The sequence below is a fragment of the Rhineura floridana genome, chromosome 4, assembly GCF_030035675.1.
Source record: "Rhineura floridana isolate rRhiFlo1 chromosome 4, rRhiFlo1.hap2, whole genome shotgun sequence".
NCBI classification, from domain to species: domain Eukaryota; kingdom Metazoa; phylum Chordata; class Lepidosauria; order Squamata; family Rhineuridae; genus Rhineura; species Rhineura floridana.
Genome location: NC_084483.1, coordinates 123,289,180 through 123,304,770, shown reverse-complemented (window position 1 = coordinate 123,304,770; position 15,591 = coordinate 123,289,180). Strand labels below are relative to the sequence as shown.

Sequence of the window (15,591 nt, the reverse complement as noted above, 5' to 3'; positions counted from 1 at the left end):
ACATGGCTGTTTTAGGTAAATTGCACTGCAAGGGCCTTGCCCAAAATGAAGCCTAGAAATATTTTAACAGACACAGTACATAGAACTTTTAGATGGGGTTATATAATAGGCATTGAGAGATTAATAAATACACAGGAGATCAGAACCAGCGTAGAGGTAACAGAGTAAGGCTAGAAGCCATGGGAAGATGGAAATAGGAATCAAGTCTAGAAATTCTGCACTAGGCACAGACAAAGCATTTACCTACAGACAAGTTATTCTCCATCTGCTCTAATGTAAGACCAACTGCAAGAGGCTCCTCCTCCTTCAACTATTATCTTTAGCAGCCATTCCATCAGGTTAGAGGAGAGGGAGAGAAATGAAACTGCAAGGACTCTCCATCTGCTCTGCTGTAAGATCAGCAAGTTTTTACTCCTCTCCTTGAAATCTTTCAAACACAAAAATTATTTAACTAAGGAATGGTACCCCAGTTTGCTTTTTTCATCCTCCCTCCCAATCCCTTTTGGATTGTGTCTTTTAGACTGTAAGCCTGAGGGAACAGAGACCATATTTCCCCAAAACAATCTTTATTTAAGCTTTACAACATATTTCAAATATATTATAATATAACAATATCCCTCCCTACACCCCACAAAAAAACATGGAGAATACATCAACTGACAATAGCTAATGCCATTCGTCATGTGTGTCATCCTTCAAGAGATGAAACTTCATGAAGATATCCAAATACATCTGGCAGTGATTGATGTTCATGTAACTAATTTTCTGTAGTATATTCAATTAACTTCCACCATATGGCAGTAAACTCTTGTGGTTTGCTTCATCCTTGTAAAAAATGGAGATTATATGTAATTTTATCTAGATCTGCAATATTCCATATACTTCGACACCAAACAGAAACTTCTAATTCCTCCAGAGCCTCCCAGCATTGTACAATTGTCTGTCTTGCAGCAATTAATAATTTAATAATCAAAGTCTTGAATTTCAAATCAATGTTACAATCAATGACAACAAGAATAATTCAGTAGTCTTTTTAACTTTCTCCTTCGTTATCTTAATAATCTCTTTTTTTGCACCTTGGCCCAAAATATGGCTCTCTTTAGGCAAACCCATCATAAATGATAAAATGCACCCTTGCCAGAGCCCCCCACGGGCAAGGACTGTTTTCACTGACCGTCTGGAAGCCTTTTGGACTGTGGGACAAAATTGCTTTAAATAAAATAGTTATGCCCATAGCATTATTATTCACAGTTAATGTGCTCTTATAACCTAGGACCTGAAATGGGTTCTAAATCCTGGGCTTTGTTTCTTTTTTCTGGGAATGGGTCATAGCTCAGTAGTAGTAGTACATCTGCCCTGCATGCAGAAGTTTCAGTGTTCAATCCCTGGCATCTCCAGGTAGGGCTGAGAATGTACCCTGCCTAAAACCCTGGAGAGCCACTGCCAGTCAGTGTAGACAATACTGAGCTAGATAGACCAATGGTTTGGCTAAGTATAAGGTAGCTACACAAGCCCAAATGCACATAATCTGGGCCCTTGGCACTATACTTCCATAGTGCTGTTAGCATGGAACCTAAACAAATTTGGACTAATGTACAAGGTAAGAAGTTTTTTTACCTTTTCCACATGGGGAAATAACTTCAGAAAAGAAGCTTGTACCACTCATATGGTTGTGGCAACATTTGAAACAACCCTAATTCAACCGTGGAGCCTTAAGGTTGAACAACATACTCCCTCAGTCTATGGATCCATCCTCTACTAAGTGGGAAGAAGCTCACTCCAGTCTCCCGAAAACATCCTCAGTCTATGATGCCCTTTAGACATTATAGCAGTAATGTAAAAGTCCATGCCAGGGTGCACTACCATGCAGTGGGCTAAGTCACATTGGTCCTTGCCACTAGGCCATCAACCCCAATCCTGATGGCAACTACGCAATAGGAATCTGTATGATTTGACTTCACTCAAATGGTGCACTGACAATAATCAGGCCCAACGGATTTCAAATCATGAGACTCTTTCAGCAGCAACTGGGTTTGCCAATTCAAGGGAAAACAAAAGGAGGCTTATGTATCATCATAGAGCACTTGTGGCAGCAGGCCTTTACAACAGAACCACAGATGAACCCACAGAAAACCTGTGACTATACTGCTACGGTGTTAACATTTTACATCTCTATAAGAGAGATCACACCCAAAGTGATGGACAGCAATCCATGCCAGCCATCTACCTTCTTTTTTCATTTTTGAAAGAGTTACAAGTTTTTGAAAGGGAAATTAGACTGTTAAACCCCAACTTCATTCTATTCAGTGGACCTTTGTGATAGACTTAGGAAAGGTTTCTCACTACAGTATTAGATGCCCTATTAGTTTACTTAGCAATGTTGTCAAATCATATTTACTGTATTTTGACATTGTTTAATTGGCAGATGATGGCTGACTGCAGCTAAAGAGATCAACCTATTGCTATGAATAATTAGCAGCATTGGGAGACATCCAATAATGTCCACCTACTTGTGCAATGGGACTTCTGGATTCTCATCTCCCCTATCTGGAACATATTTTGGTGGTGCACAGGGGAGCTACAGGGGAAGAGAGGAGGAGAATGCCTGATATGCAAGTGGCTGCCATCTTGCACTATATTGGATCTCAACCCATTATGAATAGTTAGAACTTTATATATATATAGTTTGTATATTATTCAAATCTTGCACTTAAGAAGCCATCTTCTAAATATTTCAACATTGCCAACTCAGACAAGAGAACAGTTGGACAAGTCACAAGGACTCCACACTTATGTTCACTAGGGAAAAGCATATTTAGAACGCTGGCAAGAAAGTGACACAGGACATATCAAAAGAGAATACCCATTTTTTTACAGGGCAGTCAACATTTAGCAGTTATGAAAGAACATGAAGATCTACTTGCAAGCTGACACACAGTAGATGGGATTAAGAAGGTGCTGAGAGCCAGTGTGGCATAGTGGTTAGATTTAAGAGTGTTGGACTAGGACCTGGGAGACAAGAGTTTGAATCCCCAGACAGCCGTGAAGCTCACTGGGTGAGCTTGGGCCATCGCTGCCTCTCAGCCTCAGAGGAAGGCAATGATAAACCCCCTCTGGATACTGCTTACCACAAAAACCCTATTCATAGGGTCGCCATAAGTTGGAATCGACTTGAAGGCAGTACATTTTTAAGTACTGCTATCAGTGGTGCTGAATTCAGAATAGTTCTGCCTTTTCCAAGTTTCAGCAATTTAGAGTTTTTGTGAACATCACTACTTCAGAAAGTGTGTTCCTTAGGCAATATCCATCCCTTTTACTTGATAGAAGGAGTCAATGCAGCCCATGTAATCAAACTTTTTTTTAACTGAAAAGAAACAGCCTTGATAAAGACACACATCAGGCTGAGACCCGTTGGTGTTAAACAGGGCTGTGGAGTTGGAGTCGTGGAGTCGGAGTCAGAGTTGGGAGCAATTCTGGGTGGAGTCTGAGTCGGTAGAAATGTACCGACTCCGACTCCTTCATAAATGGCAAATGTATATTAACTAGTAATAACACATTTACTGTAGTAAAATGGTAGCACAAGGCATTTCATCACCACCACGTGAATCCAGAGCTTGGAAAAGTTACTTTTTTAAACTACAACTCCCATCAGCCCCAGGGATTGGGCTCGTGGGAGTTGCAGTTCAAAAAAGTAACTTTTCCAAGCTCTGGATTCACGTGGTGGTGATGAAATGCCTTGTGCTACCATTTTACTACAGTAAATTTGTTATTACTAGTTAATATACATTTGCCATTTATGAAGGAGTCGGAGTCAGACAGTAGAAAAATAGAGGAGTCAGAGTCGAAGGTCTGGCGTACCGACTCCACAGCCCTGGGTGTTAATATGGGCTCAACTAGGTAGTAAACCTCTGCTCCACGCTAGTTAGTAAGCAATTGTAAGTTTGCAATCATTTAAATGAACATATGCCATCTATATTACAATATTACATGTACCTGCCATGTTCAACATTACACAGTTGCAAGGTTTGAATTGCTTTATGCTGGTACATGGTAAAACCAAACAGATTTATACATTATTTATATATATATATATACACACACACACACACACACACAGAGAGAGAGAGAGAGAGAGAGAGAGAGCGCCAAACTTGCATTGCAATACTACACTGTTTCCCCAATACAATGGATTGCTTCATTCATTGGAAAAAATGAAGCAAACACCCTTTTGTAAAATCCTGCAGGTACAGCACACCTTATTCACACAATGAGCCACTGTTTGTGCTTATTCAACCTGGAATGTACTTTTGCACATATGAATGCACTTTTGCACCAACATGGTCCTGAAGAAAATGCATTCAGATTCTAAGTAAGATCCTGCCTTGGTTCAAAATTGTTAGTCCTACAATTCAACATGACTAGTAATGCTAGCTTCTTCCCTCTTATGTGTAATATTCCAATAGATACTTCTGAGTTGGAAATATGTATCAAACTAAAGAAAAAGATTGTAGAGTAGTGTAACACAGTGGCCAAAAGACAAAGCTGAGAATGAATACAATCTCCAGTTCAAATGTCACTTCTGCTATATGAAAAGTAGCTTTACTGTCATCATTCTCTTTCAGTCTCTCCTTCTCTGCACCCCCATTTGCAATATGGGGTAATACTGTTATAGCCAGAGATTCTGGCACAGAACCACTTCACTTATGCATTATCTTCATGGACGTGTGCCTGGAGGTCCTTTGACAAACAGTAGGAATCACTACAATGAGTCATCTTAGGCAGCCTCTGAACATGAAATGAAGCTTACTGAAGGAAATTAGCAACTGGATAGCAGCAATGTTTCTAGAATTAATTGTTTTGATGCCTTGCTGTAGGAAGGTTAAGGAGTATCTGGGATGTCTGAAAAGTCTTAGATAGTCCAGGAAGCAAACATTTATGAAGATGCTTTAGGTAAAAGTAAGGTGCATTAGCAGCAGCAGCACCTTTCTGGAAGGCAGGTGTAAAAGTACAAAATAAAATTATCTGAAACCTCACCTTCCCATTGCCAGTGAAACTCCATTAATTTTAGAAAATTGGTCACAGCTACAATCCCACATACTAAGAGTGGGGAACATCGCCCAGGCACCTGGTTGGCCGCTGTGAGAACAGGATGCTGGACTAGATGGGCCACTGGCCTGATCCAGCAGGCTCTTCTTATGTTCTTATCAGAACAGGGGGCCAAACGTGGTCCTCCAGCTCTCTCTCTATGCACTCTCAGGACTCTCCCCAGGCAATGCCCTTTGTCACCAGTCCTATTCCAAGCCCACCTTGGGCACTTTTACTTAGTTCAAAGCATCTTTCAATTGAGATAATACCTCTTACTTGCCTAGATGGAGATAGCAATGTGTAAAAACCCCTGGCTTTTTGTATGGCTGAAATGCATGCTACTGTACATCAATAAAAGACATCTGCTGCTCTACTCACTTTTATCTCCAGCCCTGCCCACAACTGGCATTCTACCCGCAGGAGGTTGCCCACAAGGCAATGATGCTCTCAGACTGAAAAAGGTTCCTCATCCCTTCTATACACGACAGTAAGTCCTACTAAACTCAGTGGGAATTATCTCTGAGCAGACATTCATAGGATTATGAGTAACAGGGAAGGAAATTCTACTGTGTTTTGAGAACAGCAAGACAGAAAAATGAAGACAAAGAGGTCTGTTTTCATATTTACTGTGACTATAGCAATGACTTAAGTAACAGCTCTGTCTAAATGCTAAATATTGTCTTTTTGTCTTCCTAATGTTGATAGTGACTGGACATAGGATCTTTTTATAGACCAAGCGCACACCAATGAGAAATATCTTTGTAATACGACTCATTAACAATATCTCAGTGTATGAGCTTGCTTTGTGTCAGCCTTTCCAACTTTCTTTTACTACAGCTGCTGGCAAACTATCCACTGAAAAGCCAATTACTTGCAAATAATCAAGTGATTGTACTTCCCACATTGGCAGCAAATTAATACAGTATGGTCTTATGAACAGACAGCTGAAAAACAAAGTCCAGAGGGTCACATCACTCGAAAATGCTTGGAAGTTGTTTAAAAACACTATATTAGAAGCTCAACTGGAATGCATACCGCAGATCAGAAAAGGTACCGCCAGGGCCAAGAAGATGCCAGCATGGTTAACGAGCAAAGTCAAGGAAGCTCTTAGAGGCAAAAAGTCTTCCTTCAAAAAATGGAAGTCTTGTCCGAATGAAGAAAATAAAAAAGAACACAAACTCTGGCAAAAGAAATGCAAGAAGACAATAAGGGATGCTAAAAAAGAATTTGAGGAGCACATTGCTAAGAACATAAAAACCAAGAACAAAAAATTCTATAAATACATTCAAAGCAGGAGACCATCTAGGGAGACAATTGGACCCTTGGATGATAAGGGAGTCAAAGGTGTACTAAAGAACGATAAGGAGATTGCAGAGAAGCTAAATGAATTCTTTGCATCTGTCTTCACAGTGGAAGATAGAGGGCAGATCCCTGAACCTGAACTAACATTTGCAGGAAGGGATTCTGAGGAACTGAGACAAATAGTGGTAATGAGAGAGGAAGTTCTAAGCTTAATGGACAATATAAAAACTGACAAATCACCGGGCCCGGATGGCATCCACCCGAGAGTTCTCAAAGAACTCAAATGTGAAATTGCTGATCTGCTAACTAAAATATGTAACCTGTCCCTTGAGTCCTCCTCCGTGCCTGAGGACTGGAAAGTGGCAAATGTAACGCCAATCTTCAAAAAGGGATCCAGAGGGGATCCCGGAAATTACAGGCCAGTTAGCTTAACTTCTGTCCCTGGAAAACTGGTAGAAAGTATGATTAAAGCTAGATTAACTAAGCACATAGAAGAACAAGCCTTGCTGAAGCAGAGCCAGCATGGCTTCTGCAAGGGAAAGTCCTGTCTCAGTAACCTATTAGAATTCTTTGAGAGTGTCAACAAGCATATAGATAGAGGTGATCCAGTGGACATAGTGTACTTAGACTTTCAAAAAGCGTTTGACAAGGTACCTCACCAAAGACTTCTGAGGAAGCTTAGCAGTCATGGAATAAGAGGAGAGGTCCTCTTGTGGATAAGGAATTGGTTAAGAAGCAAAAAGCAGAGAGTAGGAATAAACGGACAGTTCTCCCAATGGAGGGCTGTAGAAAGTGGAGTCCCTCAAGGATCGGTATTGGGACCTGTACTTTTCAACTTGTTCATTAATGACCTAGAATTAGGAGTGAGCAGTGAAGTGGCCAAGTTTGCTGATGACACTAAATTGTTCAGGGTTGTTAAAACAAAAAGGGATTGCGAAGAGCTCCAAAAAGACCTCTCCAAACTGAGTGAATGGGCAGAAAAATGGCAAATGCAATTCAATATAAACAAGTGTAAAATTATGCATATTGGAGCAAAAAATCTTAATTTCACATATACGCTCATGGGGTCTGAACTGGCGGTGACCGACCAGGAGAGAGACCTCGGGGTTGTAGTGGACAGCACGATGAAAATGTCGACCCAGTGTGCGGCAGCTGTGAAAAAGGCAAATTCCATGCTAGCGATAATTAGGAAAGGTATTGAAAATAAAACAGCCAATATCATAATGCCGTTGTATAAATCTATGGTGCGGCCGCATTTGGAATACTGTGTACAGTTCTGGTAACCTCATCTCAAAAAGGATATTATAGAGTTGGAAAATGTTCAGAAGAGGGCAACCAGAATGATCAAGGGGATGGAGCGACTCCCTTATGAGGAAAGGTTGCAGCATTTGGGGCTTTTTAGTTTAGAGAAAAGGCGGGTCAGAGGAGACATGATAGAAGTGTATAAAATTATGCATGGCATTGAGAAAGTGGATAGAGAAAAGTTCTTCTCCCTCTCTCATAATACTAGAACTCGTGGACATTCAAAGAAGCTGAATGTTGGAAGATTCAGGACAGACAAAAGGAAGTACTTCTTTACTCAGCGCATAGTTAAACTATGGAATTTGCTCCCACAAGATGCAGTAATGGCCACCAGCTTGGATGGCTTTAAAAGAAGATTAGACAAATTCATGGAGGACAGGGCTATCAATGGCTACTAGCCATGATGGCTGTGCTCTGCCACCCTAGTCAGAGGCAGCATGCTTCTGAAAACCAGTTGCTGGAAGCCTCAGGAGGGGAGAGTGTTCTTGCACTCGGGTCCTGCTTGCGGGCTTCCCCCAGGCACCTGGTTGGCCACTGTGAGAACAGGATGCTGGACTAGATGGCCACTGGCCTGATCCAGCAGGCTCTTCTTATGTTCTTATGTTTTAGAGAAAAATGAGACAAAAGAAAGCAAAGAGTTTAGTTGCATTAGCTTGAGGCAGCCTTAATAGGATACAGCAGCAGCTCTTAGATTCTAATCTAGAGCAACCTCAGCTGAGTAAGACATGCCTAAACCCTTGTCTTCTATCATTGCAAATAAATTATTGCAGACATGAGAAGTAAATGGATCTAGTTCAGTAGTAGAGCATTGGCTCCGCATGCAGGAGGTCCCAGGTTCAATCCCTGACATCTTCAGATAGAGCTGAGAATTTCCCATATGAAACCTTGGAGAGCCTCCTCCCATTGCTGTGGACAACACTGAGTAGATGGACGAATGGCCTGACTCAATAGACAGCAGCTTCCTATGCTCCTTATCAGTTTGCAGTGGTCTCCCATCCAAGGGTTTTTCTTTCCTCAGTACTGGGCTCCTGCTGGGAGGAAGGGTGGGGTATAAATCAAATAAATAAATAATAAACATCTCACCTCTTAGGAGAGAAAGAAGCCCTTCACACTATGGACTGATATAATATATGTGAAACATTTTGAATACTCTTAAGGAGCAAAATAAATGTTAAAATTTTAAATAAATACTAATTATTATCAGTTTGCATCATGCAACAAGATGCAACATGGTCATGCAAGACATCCATGAGTCCTAGGCTACTTCCGTCAATGATGCAGCAAATGCTTTGCATACAAAAGGTTCCTAGCATACCCAGGTAGAGTTGAGAAAAGCCCATCCAAAACCCTAGAGAGCTGCTACCAGCCAGTATAAGTTTTACTAAAATAGATGTACCAAATCAGTATTTAAAACAGCTGCATATATTCAGATATGTTTGCATAAAACACGACAGTGGGCTGAACCTCCTTCCCGCAGAAAGCCAAAACATATTGAACTTTTGGGCCATATATCATGTATCACCCAAATAAGTTACTTTTCACCACTATTTAGCCTGCCACCTACTTAAGGTTACAACAGGAAAAACCTGTTCCACTTTCTAGATTTGCATTATATTTTCAAGCATATGCAATTATTTTGATCTCACAGGATCTAACCCACTAAACAAGTTACATATCCATACAACAATACTAATTACACCCCCTTACATAAAGGAAAGCCTGAGCCAGGCAATTAAGTTCATTTTGCAACAACATCCTCCTAGGGAAAATATTACGCAAATATGTTTTGACAATGTGTAATTTATTCAATACATTACATCTGTTAAAAAACCAATTACTATCCAGAGGAAAAATGACTAAGAAAGGAGACTAATAATTGACAGAAAGCCCTGAAAGGCCAGTATACCAAGGCACTGTATTCTTGTCCTGTACTTTTATATCACAACAGATGGCACCTCAACAAACTCTTCCAGAAAGACAGCATGAAATCACTTCAGAAGTTAGGTAGCATACTTCCTGCATAGATCGCCAGATAAAATAAATTCCAGGATTATTCACATCACAAACCTACGGGTGAATTCTTTAAAAGCTGTTCTGTTCTCTGCAGGCCTGGGTTCAAACTAAAATGGAAGCAGTTTTTGCCAGACACACAAACACACATTTCTTTAATATAACAACTATGGCAGGCGCCAAAAAAGGAGGAGGGTATAGATAAAACAGACAGAAGACTACTTTAAAAGCTAATAAATGAGATGTCCCGGAACCATTACAAATACATTAAAGAGGAAGTCTAGGCAGTACTGTTTAACATTCAGCGTTTCCAATTGCGTGCTAGGCATTATACAGAAAGACAAGAAGTAACTCGGAGTTTTAAGACTCTACAAGCCGCTCATTCTGCAGCCCCAAGCCCTCCTATCCATTATTACCAATGCGCAGCTCCCCAAAGCGCTGAATTAAAAAGGCCAGCCTGGCCCTCACCTGCACAGTTGCTGGTAATTGAAGCTGCCTTGGGCCGCTACGGCGCTACCCCCCTGCAGACACGGGAACGGGATGAAAAGGACAAGGAGCAGAGGAAGCCGGAAAACAGCCCCGGGGGGAAGAAGCCGGAGTGGGGGAGCCCCCCAAATCGGGGCGAAGGCATCGCGTCTCATGATAGGGCGAGGACGTCTCAGAGCGACCGACGCTGAGGCTACTCCCCTGACATGATTGAGCAGAGGAGAGAACTAGCAAGTGGGTCATGTGACTCTCGCCTCACCACGCCAGTGCGACTCATGTGACCCACCCCGCGCCTGTCACGTGGCGGCAATCATGTGAGGCGGGGCGTGAGGAGCGGCTGGTCTTTGACGGGGAAGGCGGAGGGAGAGAAGATAACTGAGCGAGCGAGCGAGGCGGAAAGACGGATACTCCATCGGCTGCCTCCACCGCAGGTGGCTGGATCAAAAATGGAAAGCCAAGAAGCCGCGTTTAAATGAGGCCCGGTTCACACATGCGTGTATGTCATTTGCTTTGAAATCACGAGTCGGCATTTTGAGTCCTATCGCAACTGAATGGGCGAAAGGATTCCCACTGAAAATATGCTGCGAGGTGACCTCGAGTGTTAGGTCTGCAATGGCTCTTTCACATGTGAAAGTCGTCTGTCAGTTGACGTTCCAGTGAGGCACATGCATGTGTGAACCAACCAAAAGTGCAAAGGCACGGCATTTCTAGCTTATTTGGGAGCTATGGCAAGGGCTCCTAGAAATTTTGCTCCCAATTTCTCTTCTGTGGTATGTAGAGTAACTAAAATTGTGGCTGGTATTTGGTATAGCTTGTTTCACTAGGGCCACAGTCATGCTATACATTTATTCCACTTTAAACAGCCATGGCTTATCCCAAAGAATCCTGGGTAGTTTGTGAAGGGTGCTGAGAGTTGTTAGGTGGCTCCTATTCTCTTCACAGAGCTACACTTGTCAGAGTGGTTTAAATGTCAGTCCCTCTTCCCATACAACCCTGGAATTTGTAGCTGTATGATGGGAATAGGGGTCTCCTACCAATTCTCAGCCTGCATTTACCAGGATCCTTTGGGGGAAGCCATGACTGTCTAAAGTGGAATAAACGTATGGTGTGAATGTGGTCTAATGGTGAGATGCCCTGCAGATGCTGGGGATCACAAGTGGAGAGAGTACTGTTGTACTTAGGGCCTGCTTTGGGGCTTCCTATAGTCATCTAGTTGGTTACTGTGAGAACAGGATGCTGGACCTGGATGTTGCCCTGATCCAACAGGGCTCATCTTATGTCTGAGAAATATCCCAGAAAAGCCATTGAAAACATTCCTTTAGCACTCAAGCACCATTTAACTCATAAGGCTAAGAGTCCCACTCAATAGCTTACTGGGTCTGTTTTCAAAATTAATTTCATGTTTTGCTTATCAAATACATTTTTTCTTATCTGTTAGTACTAATCATTTGTATTGGACAACTAGGGGCTGCCACCCCGTTTGCTTAACTCACTAGCCCCACCTACCGTTGCCAGAGTTTCCCCAGAAGGTCACCAGAGCTCTCCCTTTTGTAAGTGTCACACTTACAAATATATAGGGAGAGAGATGAAACAGCCACATAGCTCACTTGTAGGGATGGAGGAGAAATTCAATTCAGTTCACATCAAATCTGCACTTTCCAAAACAATATGAGAACCAATATACAGCCATACTTCAAAATTCACACTTATCCAAATTTTGCAATGCAGTTCTCCAACCAACCAATGTTTACAAAAATGCATATATAAGGGGAAGGTGTGCACAAAATAAACATATTGGTGAAAATAACATACAAAACATGCATTATGTTGGGATAAATTGCTTGCAAAAATGTGTACATTGGTCAAAACTGCATACAAAAATGTATTTATTAGGAGAAATTCACACTAAAATGCTGAACAATTTCCATAACAATTTTTTTTTAAATCACAGATTGCTGCAGAAATGTGGAGAACCAAATTTAAGATTAGGAAAATGAGAAACTGAAAGAACCAAAATTAAAGATCATTCCATCCCTACTGTCTTCGGCAGATACTTGCATAAGAAACAACCAGGCATCTCTTAGACAAGGGTTCAAGGCCCCCTAGGGGAACAGATCTCATCTGAGGGGGAGAATGAATCTTTTCTCAGGCAAGGAAAGAGAGACAATGGGACAAGGTAATAAAGGAAACCACAACTGCACTCTTCCAGGAGCCACCCCATTAGCTCACTGCCATAGGAAATGGGCAATACAGGCTTGATCAGAATAGTAAAACTAAGTCCAAACCTATATTTCACATACCTGGCCAGCAACATTCATATCAGAGGCAAAAGGGAGGTGGCACAACCAAACTGCACACAGCACCTCTAACTTCTCAGCCACAGCAGCAGACAGGAGGAGGACACCTCTTAGAGTGTTTCTCACCTGCCCACAGACCCAGCCATATATAAATCCTGTGGAATGACACAGATTACACATGGAGAAGATTCCAGGTTCAGCACTGGTTTCACATGTAGAAAAGGCCAGGAAGAGTTTCCTCACACAGCAGACCTGAAAGAGTGCCATGTTATCAGCATGAGCCTCCACATTGCCTTCTCCTTCAGGCAGCCCTGCCATCCCATTGTCCCCCTTTTTAACCTTGCCTCTAGTGGGGTTGGGTCAGTGGTATGTGTACACTAGCATAACATCCAGCCAGTGATTCCCTGACATGCCAGTGCAGGGGCTACATATCTCAAAGTCTGCTGGACCAGGGAACATATACCAATTCATAGGCTAGTCTTGCCTCCTAAGCTTGTACAAAAATATTCCTTCCTGTCTAATTATGATTTGACTTTTGATATAGATGATCAGTTAAAGTGAAGTAGTTAAAACCCATAGGATTGAGTTAGATGTTTCATCTTAAAAGACCCAGGTCACGTTTTATAAGGATGATCCTTCAGCCAACTGCTCTTGTCAACATGATTTTGGGAGCCTATGAACTTAACTAGCAAAATATCCACTTCAGACCAAGGAAGATGGATTTTAGAATTTTCCAGGTCTGCAGTTATAATATGCCGAAAATTTGGTACAGAAACAAATTAGCAATCTTTTCCAAAAATATGGGATTTTCCAGTTTGTTAAGGGAGTTTGCTAAAATATGTATTTATAGCACTCTGCCAAGCATCAGTCAGGGTTTTATTTTGAAGTAAACGTTTACAGATGAAAAGTATGTAATTACCAGCCAGAAAGTCAAATGCTGTTCCCAGAAAAGAGTTGGGTAACATCCTTAAGTCCCAACAGCATGGAAATCTCCCAAGTATGGACAACAAACAACACCCCCCACCCCCTGGAGGCCCCTGACTTTTTTTATATCCCATAGATTTTTATTATAACTCATTTACTAATTAAGGGTGCAATCCATCTCGTATTTAGCCCAGGCTGTGGGGAGTTGCAATATGGTGGATCCCTTGGCTCTGCTGGCAGAAGCTTCTCCGCCACGGAGGAGCTGGGACCCTGACAGCTCAGCTGGGGGTCCACCAGGGAAGCCCAGCCAGGCAGAAGGGGTGCCAGCAGAAGCTGGCGGAAGGCCCAAAGAAGGCATGTCCTGAGGACATGTTGGAGGAGGAGCCAAAGGGGGAGAACTTGCACAATATCCAGCTCCTGGTCAGAGTGCTCCTGCGGGTCCCGATCCAGGCCAAAGTTATGCAGAGAAAAAGTTCTAAGGTCTAAGAAAATAATTCTAATGGAAGTCAATGGGGAGTGCATACTCGCTGGTAGAGGTATTCGTGAAAGTTGGCTTTTTCTTTTTTGTTTGTGCAGCTCCCGGTAGAGCCAATGTTCCACCAACCCAGTGGCTCCTGAACAGGAAATGGATTCCGCAGAGCTTCCCGCCGACTCCTCATCTGCCTGCACCCCTTCCACCAGCTTCCCATGAGTTGGATTGCTCTGCCCAAAAGCCCCAGTCAGGAAATGAGAGTGGATTACATACATCATTTATTTAAGATATTTATATACCGTTCTTTGTCAAAAGACCACAGGGCAGTTTTCAACATGGTAACATAATGAACAACATGATGTCCATTCGTTGGATAATATTCATATAATACAAAAATAAAACTTCTATAATTACAATTCATAATAAGCAGTACCAAGTAGTACATACTACATTATACATAATAAGCAGCAGAGTCAAAGTATTCACAATATCAGCCCAGCTATAAATTCCACAAATCAACCTCTGTGAAGAATCTAGCAAGTTAGTACCTGTATCTACTCATCTCAGGTGCACTTATAAAATGTAATACATATTTAACAGCAGTACCAGCATGAAAAGGGGGGGGAGATAGCATCAGCATACCTAAAATGCAGAAACAGTGTACGAAGTGCATATACTCTTTTTGCAAAACTAGTTTTTAATTACACAGGCACACATGTGCATGTGACAAACCCTCCCAGGTCTCACCTGACAGTTTTCCTTTCCTCTCATGGTCTCTTACCCTGGGAGATCTCCACTTCCCTGCCTCTTACTCAGATTTTCTTCTGCATCTATTTGCCACTTTCCAGAGAATGTTGCCCCCACTTCCCTAAGGGCCTCCCAAAGGGGAAAGCCTTCAGGGTTAATCCACTACCCAGCTTTCTCCCCATTCTGAAACATACCCTCAGGGCTGATGGCATCCAGCTGGCCAGCCTCTACACAGTAGTAACTAAGTAACATTGTCCTATACATCAAATTGTTGGTAGGTTGGTGTAAAGAGTTAAAACAGCCTTTTAAAGCAGCCAACCTGTTAAGAGTGGGGAGTTAGATGTTTTAAGTTCCCTTCCGTTTTCTTGACAGTCCAGCTGCTTGCACCTCCATCACTACTACCAAAATGTTTATTTGTTGCTGCCTGAAGCTTTTAGGAACCCAGGAAGTGTCAGGTCCATCTAGCTCAGCATTGTCTACACTGACTAACAGCACCTCTCCAAGGTCTCAGGGTAGGAACCTCTCCCAGCCTTATCTGGAGATGCTGGGAATTTTATCTCTCCCCACCCCCACCCCCAGAATACTCAGTCCAGCTGGCCTTACTCTGCAAAAGTAGCAGCTAATTAACACATGCACCCAATTGCTACTGTGTTGCTATTAAAACAAGTGGCAGCTGTTAAGGGGAGGGAGTTTGATGTTTCAAGCTCCCCTTCCTTTTATTGATTAGCCGGCAGCCAGCATCTCCCTAAAAATGCTACTGCTGCCATTATTGTTATGTCAGAATCCAGGATATTGGCCTTACTTTATGTGTACTAACCATTGATTAGAACTGGAGGTCTTAAAGAATGGCAGTAACTAACCTGCTCTAGTCCTGAAAGACTCTGTGGTAGTAATTGTGGGTATAACATAATATTACCCTTTAAAGCCCCCAATTTAATTGGTGATTGATACATATACAATGAGTCC

At 42.2% G+C, this 15,591-nt stretch overlaps 1 protein-coding gene across 2 annotated transcripts in view; it reads right to left on the bottom strand.

Moving 5' to 3' along the window:
- Window positions 1-15,090, bottom strand: part of IGF2R (insulin like growth factor 2 receptor) — a 111,925-nt gene extending 96,835 nt beyond the window's left edge. Inside the window, exon 1 of one of the 2 annotated variants that reach the window (XM_061624292.1) lies at window positions 14,945-15,090. Coding sequence is in view for 1 of the 2 variants with exons in the window: in XM_061624291.1 (XP_061480275.1) it covers window positions 10,168-10,340 (173 nt within the window). In the remaining variant the exon portion in view is untranslated. Of the gene's footprint in view, window positions 1-10,167; window positions 10,590-14,944 lie in introns of those variants that run through there. The other variant, XM_061624291.1, reaches the window with a different exon arrangement.
- Between the last annotated feature and the right edge of the window lie 501 nt (window positions 15,091-15,591).